General features: G+C 38.0%; 1 protein-coding gene across 3 annotated transcripts in view; it reads left to right on the top strand.

The window, feature by feature from the left end:
- Nucleotides 1–11717, top strand: part of CPEB2 (cytoplasmic polyadenylation element binding protein 2) — a 55185-nt gene that overhangs the window by 40343 nt on the left and 3125 nt on the right. For all 3 annotated transcript variants that reach the window (XM_065837104.2, XM_071807316.1, XM_065837105.2), the window contains 4 exons: nt 4052–4170; nt 4461–4575; nt 6385–6566; nt 10874–11717. The exon at nt 10874–11717 is cut by the window's right edge and continues 3125 nt beyond it. In XM_065837104.2, coding sequence (XP_065693176.1) covers nt 4052–4170; nt 4461–4575; nt 6385–6566; nt 10874–11101 — 644 coding nt within the window. In that variant the 3' untranslated portion in view covers nt 11102–11717. The remainder of the gene's footprint in view (nt 1–4051; nt 4171–4460; nt 4576–6384; nt 6567–10873) is intronic.

The raw sequence follows: 11717 nt of genomic DNA on the forward strand, positions 1-11717 counted from the left end.
GCCACTGTTTGTCATAACTTCTGTTATTACATAGTTGGCAAATACACTTATTTATGAAACAATACACATGTCCAGAGCAACTTGCTGAGGTGAGGAGTCATTCTTATGATGATGATGAAGCTCTCAAAAAAGTGGTGGTGTGAGGGTATGCAAATACAAAAAAGGCCTTTCAAAATATGCCCCGTTGTTTGTGTGCTCTGTACTATATATAATTTGTATCCAACAGAGAATAATCTGATTTAAACAGGACAGTATCCCCAGCCTTTCTGATTGTCTGGGTGTTTCTATTGCCTTCTATCACAGCAGTTGTGCAGTAGCTTTGTTTATCCAGGGTTCTTAACTGATAATGTAGAACTGACTGAAAAATTTGGGTTGAAAATGTTCTTTTTCTACTTCAAGAAGCAAAACTCCAGGTCCATCCAATATCTGTTTAACTTATTACCACCTTATTTGATGATACTGGGTAGGGATGAACTCTGGATTCAGGCAAGTGACTGTAGGTGTCTTCATGTGTGATTAGTGTCTAAGCTTTCTTTAATCAACAGGAATCTGGCCAACACAGTCAGTGTAGTATAGAGCGCTATTCAGGTCACCGTGACATGGGCACCTTGAGCTCAATTCATTTACCCAAAACAAGGATATCTGAAAGATTTACACAGGTCTTGTAAATGTGGCGTGGTACCTGTTGAAGACCCACACCATTCTGGAGCAGCAACTGAAGGCCGGGGACAGTCCTGCAGGGGGTAGATAGTGGTAAACACCTCCATGTCCCACTCGGTCAGCCGGGTAACTGTCCAGAATCTCTGGTCTACAGAGGGACCTTAAACACAGTCACTGCAGAAATATGGAAATAGGTGGTTGGATCTGGAAGTGAATCCTACTCTTCCCTACTCAGAAGTGCCTCAGCAAACAATGACATTACAATTGCATTGGCCTGCATTTTTTCACTTCAAGTGTATTTTGGAGTTAATTCTCCATCAAAGATTACTAAACTGAATAAGTGAAAGATTTATGTTTTAAAGATTAATTAATATGGTGAGATCTCATTAAAGAGGAGCAGATAAAATGTTGTATGTCCTTCCCAAGTGTGAATTACTCACATCGTCAAATGTAGATCCATTGTATTAACTTGCAGTTTACACTGATTGTTTCCGATCTAAGGCACAACATTCTGTGGGCAAGAACTGCACTGAGGCAGTTTAGTCTCCTCTGGGGAGAGTCTGTGAAGACATTAGAGGAGCCAACCCCAAAACAAAATCCAGCTGTGCTTTCTGTCACGGGCAGTACCGTGCTGGCTTGCACTGATTCTCTTGACTGCTTTTCGAAGCCACTAGAGATAGGAATTAGCTAGAGTTGGATAGAACTTAAAGCTGCTCTCCGATTTCTACAGAGAGTATGCATAGCAGAAACATCATCCTTCTAGTAAACTTCCATATTACTGTGAAATAAAGAAATTATACATTGCTCAGGAAATTGTGTTAGCTACCAGTGTGAATCTAGTCTAGAATACTTTGCTTTTGATTGTCCTTTACCTCGTAAATACAAAGAATGAAAGTGTTTTATTTGGTGATACAGCTAGGACTCTTCAAACTTATCTGATAGGCTTTATGTTTCTTGATCATTTCATTAAGAGAGACGTCAGCTTGGAGTAAGGATGGCTGTAAACTGTGCAGTATCTTTGGATATCAGGGAAGGTAGTTCTGAAGCAAATTATCATCTCCAGAAAGGTTTGTTTATTATTTAAGGTAATTTTCTGAGAACAGGTTTTATTAAAGTCACCCACACTGGTTGCCTTTGAAAATAGGAGTATTAGTAATAGTTCACCTGTTATGCAGAGGAATTCAGTCAAGTGATAAACACTGACACGGAATACGTAAATTTTGTCTCCCACAGGATGTATACATTCTGGTAGAGGTGCACATGAACTAGAAATTTGTATCAAACTGTGTTTCATCTAATACTTTTCACTTTGTGAAATATATACAAAACATACAAGCCTTGTCTCTTGACAAGTAATATCTGATCATGACCTGCTACTGTTGGTGTACTTATGACCCAAAGATATAAAGCAGCTTCCTTCAAAGAAAACTATTGGAATAGCTTTGCTTTTCTGTTGTGAACAGACTTGACTGATGTGGCACACCAAAAAAACCCCAAGGAACTAGCAAGTTAAGCTGTATTGTAGCACAGTAAAACACCCCCTACTCTTCACCCTGCTTCCCCACCACATTTCACTGTGACATGTACTTTCTATCACACATGTATTAATAATTGTAGTTCAGTATTACTGCAAAGAGACTAGTTAGACATTGATTTTTATCATCATACTTAGGCACATCAGGATATAGTAACACTAGTTGTTCCTTCATCAAGTTCTGATGTCTGAATTTCCTACCTTTTTACAGGCTGCCACAGTTAAGCATATTAATAGCTGCAGACGTACAGGTCACGGATCACATGGAGACACTGACTGTCTTCATGTATTGGGAGCTATGTGGCAATACCCTTCATTTGCTTTAGGATAAGAACTGATGGAAAATCAGCATCTGGCAAAATATCTTTCTTAATTCTGGCTGTGAGTCTTCATCTGTATATTTGATCTCTTAGTTGGTATCGTGTGCATTCAGCCCTCCTTTTGATGAATCAAGTTTTTGCATTCTTGTACTGAGCTCTGGGTTCAGACAGGAATGTGTGTGCCTGGCTGCCACACAAGTAACGCCAGTTCCATGGGTCTGGTCTCATGTGCCCATGCCAGTCTGCACGTGCCTTCATGCAGTGAGTTTTGCATGGGTAGTATGTGGATTTTAAATTTAAAGATAAATACTGGAAGATAGCCCTATTAAAACAGATATTTAATCTAAATAATTACTAATTAGGTTTAAGTTAAACCTAATGGTCGCTAAAAAATATTGTTCAGCAATGAAAAATTGAGTTCACAAGAAAATGTCTCCGGCCAAGCCCGAAGATGCCCTATGGCATATTTGTTAAGAAACTAAATAAGATTTAGATAAAAATATAGAATACATAAAACCTTGTTCTGTGTCTCCTGTAGGAAGCTGTGATAGGACCATGGTATGAGGGGTAAGAAATGAGGTACAAGTTCTTAGACCAGTACAGACCTTACAGCTTTTTCTTTAAATCTGCTTTGGCTCCCATATATCTAAAATCAGTCGTGCATTTATTTCTCTAATCTTCTGTTCTTCATAATACATTGATTCTTTAATGCTCTTGAAGATGCACCCTGCCATCTTTGCCTTGATGAGCTACATGGTCTGTTTGCAGTAAGTAATTGCCAGTGGTTAAGCAGCTTCTCTCAGAAATACAGCATTGTTCCCGAAAGGCTTGGTAAAGCAGCCGCGCTCCCTCTTGCCAAGCCCACCCTAGAGGAGCTGCTTCAGCATTTACTCTTCCAAGTAATAACACATAACTTTGTGTCCAAATTCCACACTTAGTAGTAATCTTGGAAAGAAACATGGATTTATGATACTCTTGAAGTTCATTTTAGAATACAACCCTAATTGTGCTAAAAGGCACCTGCGAAGTAACAAATGTTGTGTACTGTAACTGTGGAGATATTCTAATGTGTGAGATTCTGTGCTTTTTCTGACTGTTTTTACTGCAGCATTAAATAAGCATTTTAATTCCTATTTTCGTAGTATTTGGGAGGTTTGCTGGGTCACTTACGTAACAAAGTACTTTGATCTAATCTCTAGAATAGAGATTAGTCCCTTGTGCCAAGTTGGATTTTCGTTGTATAATGTCCGTTGCTGCCAATGAATAATGCTCAGCCTAGACTTCCAGTACATGATAGAGCAGACGTGTTTGCTTTCATTTGGTTATTAGTCTCTCTTGACAATTATTTTAAGGATAGAAGTTCTCTTGATCATGACAAGGTAGGACAAAGATAACAACTAATAACAAAGAACTGCTTTGACTTTTTCTTACTTTTTGACGAAACATGTTTGTATGAAAAAGTCACTGGCAAAGATGATTAAGAAAAATTTAAAAAATTAAGAAAAAAAAAAAAAGTTGGTTTGGTTTTTGTTTCCAGGTTATGCATTCCTCCTGTTCCAAGAGGAGAGCTCTGTTCAGGCCCTGATTGACGCCTGCATCGAAGAAGATGGAAAGCTCTATCTGTGTGTTTCCAGTCCTACTATCAAGGACAAGCCAGTAAGTAAACAGTAGATGGCCTGCAGGCTATAGCTGCCATCTGTCTAAAACTGCAGTTGAAATGATGACAATGAAAATAATCAAAACCAAACTACCATTGGCAGAGCTCAACATCTGGAACAGTTGGATGATTTTGAAATGGTAGTGTTTTGAATTAATAGGATTAAAACAGAACACCTAGACATGCTAAGCTAATGGACTTATGACTGTTTGACAGTATATAGGCTGATTAATATCCACGATGTAGTGAAGTTTAAAGTAGCATACTGTTTCCTTTCCCGATTTAATAGGTTCAGATCCGTCCCTGGAATCTAAGTGACAGTGACTTTGTGATGGATGGTTCCCAGCCGCTTGATCCTCGAAAAACAATTTTTGTTGGAGGAGTCCCTAGACCATTAAGAGCTGGTGAGTATAATCTGTGGCTATTTTTAAAAGTAGGACATTACTGGAAATAATTTGAACCATGCATACTTTTGTATAGATAGAGAGAAATTCATGTAGAAGACTGTCGTGATAGTTATAACCACAGTAACAATATTCATGTATTCCTACATTTCTCTAGTGACTGCTTTTATCTGGATTTGACCATAAATCACTGTTCATCATTGACATTTACTGGAAACTGTGGCATGTCTAAAGCTGTAGAAAACACTTTGATCATATTAGCAAAACTGTAGTGTAAACTATGTCATGAAAGAGTTTGTTTTTAAAATAATGCTATGGAAGTCTCTCTGCCATGCTGCATGAGTATGTAGAGCTCTATTTGTACTTGTTTGTTATTGTGCATTTACTACTCTGCTGCTCTCAAGTTGCAGTTATTCTTGGCAATATCGACAAAGCAAAAACACAGTGATGAAGGAGTAGGAGTAGAGGAGAAAAGGAAGATATTCAGAGATGTGGCGCAGTCTGTATGGTACAATGCTGAATGACATTGCAGGACTCTTTCTACGCTATTGTCAGAGTACATGAACGAAAAATTACATATTTCTGTAGCTGGAATGGTTGATCTACAACCTGTACAGTCTGCTTTGTGAGACTGACTGCAGTCACCTTGTACAATATTTTATGATGGCATTCTACTAAGTAGGTTGAATATTGAAAGAAGCAGCATAACATAGGGGGTTCAAATCACGTTTTCTGTTGGAATGACTCCTGGACTTCATTAGTCTTCCGTAGTACGTAATGAGCTTTCAGATGGAAGGTGTAAGAGAACCAAGTGATGGTGCAGATTTGGGGTATAAAGGATCTTAATTTTTTCTGTCTTAGACCTGCAGTGCTTAATCTTTTCTGTTATTTTACTTTTAAGACTGTACTTCTGACTGTAGTACAAGCTCTATAAATGAGCATAATCACAGGATGTTCCAACTGCAGATTATTTTTTCTTTAAATTCAGTCCAGATACTCCGGATTACCATGCTGAATGCTTGTGATAGATTTGATGGATGCATTCTTATGCTTAGCTTTAAAATGCCCTGTGTATGTGAAAATGAAACTTCTGTGGCATTGTGAAATAAAAATCATGACTTCACAAAAGCAGCAAAACTTTAGCAGATTTTTCAAACAGCTGTTGAACATGAATGACGGCTGACAACTTTATACCCTAATACAGAGGATACTAATTTTGGAAAAAAAATAGTATTTTCCACCTAAATGAATTGAAAAACTAAATTCAGAATGAAATAATACTAGAGAATTGCTAAAATACTAGACCTGTAAAATCTGAGATTGTTTCTATGAACTTCTCTAGCACTGTAGAGATAATGAAGCTCTGTGTGGCTGGTGGAAAGATGCTAACTACATCTTTAAATTCAAGTAGGACATAGAGCCTTAGGACAGCCAGAGAACATGTACCAAGGAATTTGTGGCACGTGGATCTATTTTATAAAGCTTACATTCCATGCCTGCCCAAAGTCTTTTGCTGTAATCCTCTGAAGAAAACCGCCCTGGAATTTCAGTTCCAGGTTATCAAGGACTGTGAGGACTTGCAGTTCTGTTGTTCCTTGGATGTATGTACCTGCAGTGTGAAGGATCTGTCTGCTGAGTATTTCATATCTTATTTAATATGTTTTTGTATTTCTTGTTATTACTGTTACATTGACTGTTGCAAAATTAATTATTAAAAGTAACTTTACTAGTGTTTTTAAATACAGGCATATTATGTAAAGTTTGTACTGTAAGAACAGTTTAAATGAGCATTATTTTGTTTCTTAATAGTGGAATTGGCTATGATCATGGACCGTCTCTATGGTGGAGTTTGTTACGCAGGAATTGATACTGACCCTGAGCTGAAATACCCAAAAGGTGCTGGACGTGTTGCTTTTTCCAATCAGCAGAGTTACATTGCTGCCATCAGTGCTCGGTTTGTTCAACTTCAGCATGGCGATATTGATAAACGAGTAAGTTACACAGAAATTTAAAAAATATATCTAGCGCTGATCTATAAAGGTACTTCTCAGGGTGTGATAATATTCCATTTGTTTGGCTTTCATGCCAGCTTCTCCATTTCTTTTACTATTCCTGTAACTTCACTAGTTCTAAGAGTGAAACTGTGAATCCCTTTAAACGAACAACACGCATTCCACAGAGCAGCAGTTTGTTGCTTGGACATATGTTAGACCATATGTTCTTTCCATCCCGAAGTTCCTAGTTTTGTTGTGTTTGGGCAAAGGGCTTGAAAAATCTTTTTCTCTCCCTTGTTCTAATGAAACTAAATACTATGATAATTCCTCTGTTGTTCATAGGAAACTCTAGTATTCATTGGTTTCAGATGAGCTTTATATTTGCAGCTAACCTTAATTTAAACCCTAATTGTCAGTGCTCAGCACTTCAGAACATCAATCAAGCTCAACACCTAAACTACAAAATTTCTTGTCCTTTCTGTTTGAGAGTCTTCTTGGTATTTACCATTGTACATTTCTGCTTGCATCAGATGCTTATTGCTAGCTAAAGCAAAACTAACTTTTTATTAAAGAAGACTAGGCAACTTAATTACTCCTAATTGGAAGTATAAGAGTAGCAAAGAAAACTGGCATCTAAAGTATGTCAGTTTTGCATGTCACTTGTTTTGATGTCAAGACCTGCAGATCTCACTAGTATTAATAGATGTTCTTTAAAAAAAAAACACACAGTGTTAGAGGAAGAAGGATTGAGTTAAGTAAAGTAGTTCAAGGTCCAGTCTCCTCTACAGATCAAAGACATGGGGAAAAGAAAGTAGTACAGTTAACAGAAGTCTGCTGCAGGGAGGTGGCATGTACTTCTCTCCTTTCAAATAGAGTAATACAGCTTTACATCTGTCTCTCAGGTACCAGTTGCCTAGTGAGCTGAAAATCCCCAAACATGGTCCTTTCCAGAGGCCAAGGGGATCTGAATGTGGGTAGTGAACTGGGCTTCACATCGTGGTGAGATGTCTATGTGTCCCTGGTGGGATTGCTGTCCTTGTGACTTGCAGCTGACTTTGACTAATACTACCTTTTGGCTAGTTGCGTAACGGGAAAAATGGCTTTGACACTGTGACGGTATATAAAACTATTAGTCATCTTGTATTTGGGCAAAATAGGAGTAAGGACCAGAACCCCTTCTGAAGTGCTAAATAGGTCAGTAAGCTTCAGAATCAGGTGTGCTTCAGGAACCATTTACAGTGCTTTTGGCTCTGAAGTGACCTAACTTTAGAGGTCGCAGTTGGGTCCCATCTAAACTAGTTCTCCCTCAAAGGTGGGAGACATGGACTTGACCCCTGTAAACTCAGGAACACTTTTATCTTGGCCTTCCTCTTCCCATGGGGGTGCCCTTTGTAGTGGAGGAGTGTGTGGCATACTGGCAGTGCCATCTCATAGGAGAAAGGAAGGCGTGAACCTGCCTTGAAAGGCTGCACTTCCGTGTGGATTTGTTTGGGGTTTTTTTTGGGTTTGGGGTTTTTTTATGATGGGTCACCAGAGGTTTTAAGGGCTCTTTGGATGCTGAGCAGGCCTCTGAAGTGGCAGTGCTTTCTGTTTGCAGAGAAAGGGATATAACTTGTTAATGTGTGATATAACACTGAAATACCTAAAGGTGGATGGGCAGTAAATCTCCAGTAAAATGGCAGCCATGTACTGCAGGTTCTTGGAGCTTGAACAGGTGGGGGGGGGGGAGGGAGGAAATCTACCCTAAATCCTAGATTTCAGAAGCACAGCATTTGAGTTGTATCACTTGCAAAATCTAGCACCGCCAAATCTAAGTATTTTAATAAATTTGTCTTTAAACCTTTAACTGGGGGAGGTTATGAACTTCTTTGTTTATTTCAAAGGTGTTTTAATCTTTATTTTTTAAATTATCCTACCTAATTAAATCACATGGTCAGTCCTTATTACTTACATAATTATATAGATGTATTTATAAAACTCAGCCTTACTGAGGAGTAATAGAGAACAGCCCCTTTTTAGGGAACACCTTAAGTCTGAGCTGTTTCTGAAAGTATGAAAAAAGCTATTTTCAGAAATATTTTTTTTGCTTCATGGAGTTTATACACCAATGCCTTTTCAGGCTCTGAAAATATTCTGAAATCAGTATTACTGTTCCTTTATAGATGAGCAAGCAATTTGTATAAATCTGTAAACCACCCTTTTGTAAATAAGGAAGATAGTCCAACTTCAGGTACTGCCTTCATCTGAGATAATGTATGTAAGCTGGCCAGTGGAACAATATATTACATATTTCACTGAAATCTTGGGGGCAGGCTGTTCTTGTGCCCTTGACCTTTATATACCAGTTATATCCAGTTTCTGTAGGTCTGCTGTCCTTTCACATTCTTTTCGTAACCAGTTTTGTCTGTACAAAAGTCTTTTTTCATTGCTAAATTTTGCAGTTCACCTGCTTATCCTTCTGATCTTTAGTTCAAAGTATTTATAGCTTTTTTTTTTCTTTTGCACATACCTTTTCCTACCTTAATTGGAAATCTTAGTGTCACAGTCACTTAACAAACATTGTCTGGGATCTTAACTTCTTCCTTGCTGAAGTACTCTGAGCTTCTCTCCAGTTCTTTTGATGTGTAGATGTGTTTAGTTTCTCTAACAGCTGTTTTTCTTCAGTAAAGTGCTCCTCACCCTGGTTTATCATAGATGAAAGCTCAGCTCCAAACACTTCCTTGAAACTCATTTGGAGTTTCAGCTCCAAACTATTTAAAAGTTGTTAACTTTCACATGCCAGCAGTCTGCATCCACATCATGTAATACTTGCATTCCCCAAAGTGTTTCCCTAATACATTTGAAATCATCTTCCCACCTACCACGGTGCATTAGTGCACCGAAGCTTGAAGTATCTGCTGCTTTGTGCTTTCAGTAACTCTGAAACACAAACGCAGTTACCACATAAGGTACCTGTTTGTTGGAAAGTTTGAGTGTAATTTGTGATAAGACAGGTTGTTGTAGTGAAATGAGAAGTAGAGCTTATACTGGATATAGATTACTGGAACAAGCGTAGTCTGTTTCAGATGTGGATGTGTTTGACACGTCAGGTGCGACCTCTTCTTCTAAAGTTAAAAACATGAAGGCTTCTCTTCTGTAAAACTTCTGGGTGCACAGCTGTATATGTAAATTGTTTCCTCTGGAGACACAATGGACAAAACAGCATTTTAAAGTTCTTGTTATTTCAAACGTGTTCTGCTTTAGTACATAAAGTCAATATCTATATGTAACATTGTTCTCAGGTAATGATATGTCAGAACAAAAAATCTCTTACAGCAGTGAGTTTTAGTATGAACTGGAGTAAGTTTTTTGCTAACGAAAAGCAGAAAATACTGTCTTTAAAAGCGAAGAAATTGTGGAAGACAATACATTCCTTAATGATGGAGTCAACTCATTTTGTGTTTTATTATCAAGTTCTTCCTGTCTGATCACAGTCTGTAACAGTTGAGTTACGCAAAGACATAATGCAAATTTAGTGCTGGACTCCTGCCATTTTTCCACTCTGGCGGTCAGATGAGTTGGGGAGAAAAAAGCTGTGTAGGACAGGTGTTTCTAGCAGTCCGTAGACTTGCAAAAGGGTCTTTAAAATATTTTCAGAAATTTAATACAAATTTCTGTGCAGCTCAAAGCCACATAAAGGGAAAATAATAGATGACCAAAATCTGTAGCTCCAAATTTGGCCATTTTTTAGTAACAGGGCATGAATTTAAAGGGAACAGGGGTGCTACAAGACCTGTATTCCAACCTGCCAAAAGTACTTTTGATTTGCACACAAAAGTAGAACATGCAGAGACTTAATTTTTTAAAAAAAGTTAATATATCAATGCTTACATTCTTGTATGTCCAGTTCTTTTTTGCTAAACAGTATAGAATTGGATGTCATGTTGGGGTGCATGGAGGCACTGATGAGGTTGGTTGGGAGACCTTTGGGCTTGTTTGTGTGTTTTCTACACATACTTCATGTTATCATTCGCCAAGAACATCCTTCCAGAATAAATTAAGGGGAGGTTCCGTTGTAGCTATTTGTTACATATACAGTGTACTTCTAAAAATCTGCCTTGAAGTGTTCTTCTGCTTAGTGTATGGATAGATCAGTAGCTGATAAATGATAAAGAGTAATAACCAGTTAGTTAGATAAAGGCGTTAATAGGTCTGATTTCAGACTTAAGTTTTGGTTTCTAAAACAGAAACAAACGCAATGCTCTCATTTAACTTCTAAGTAGGAATAAGTGTTAACTAGAATGATTTCTGTTTTGCTCCAACAGGTGGAGGTAAAGCCATACGTGTTGGATGACCAGATGTGTGACGAGTGCCAGGGCGCGCGATGCGGTGGGAAGTTTGCTCCTTTCTTTTGTGCCAATGTCACTTGCCTGCAGTATTACTGTGAGTTTTGTTGGGCAAATATCCACTCTCGTGCAGGACGTGAGTTCCATAAGCCATTGGTAAAGGAGGGGGCTGACCGCCCACGTCAGATCCACTTCCGCTGGAATTGAACATGGTGAACCAGCATCTCCACAAGGAAAGAAGGGTGCATGTGGCTTACTGTGTTTGAAGATACTGACATGCAGAAGAAATAAGTGCATTCTTCTGCTTTTCACCCCAGCTATCAATACATGCATCTTTATCAGCAGCCAAAACACTACAAGCCTCTTGTTTTTCACCAAAACCCTACATCTCAGGCTTACTAATTTTTGTGATATTTTCATGTTAAAAAAAAAATGTTTTTTTGTATTTTCTCCAAGTTATTTTTATATGTAAAGTTAAAACTAGATATGAGAATGTTTTTGCGTAGGGGCACACAGTCTGCTGCTATATTTAGTGGGTGAAGCGTGCACTTATTTCTAAACATGGGTTTTTAACTTCAAGATCTGCCCCAGTAATTTACCAAAGGTAGCAAAATAGTGAAGATGGAATATGTCTGCTACAAAAAGCTTATTTTTATTGTTGTTGCTATTTTCAGTGTATACATAAACTAAAAATTAGGGTTGATTTTTTGCTCTCCATTTTGACTTGCAAGAAATAATACCTCAAGATAATCTGATTTATTAGCTATTTTTAAACATTTTTAATCACAAGCTGTATTAGCTTTGCTGCTATATAGGTGTTATG

This window comes from Patagioenas fasciata, chromosome 4 (assembly GCF_037038585.1).
Source record: "Patagioenas fasciata isolate bPatFas1 chromosome 4, bPatFas1.hap1, whole genome shotgun sequence".
Lineage (NCBI taxonomy): Eukaryota > Metazoa > Chordata > Aves > Columbiformes > Columbidae > Patagioenas > Patagioenas fasciata.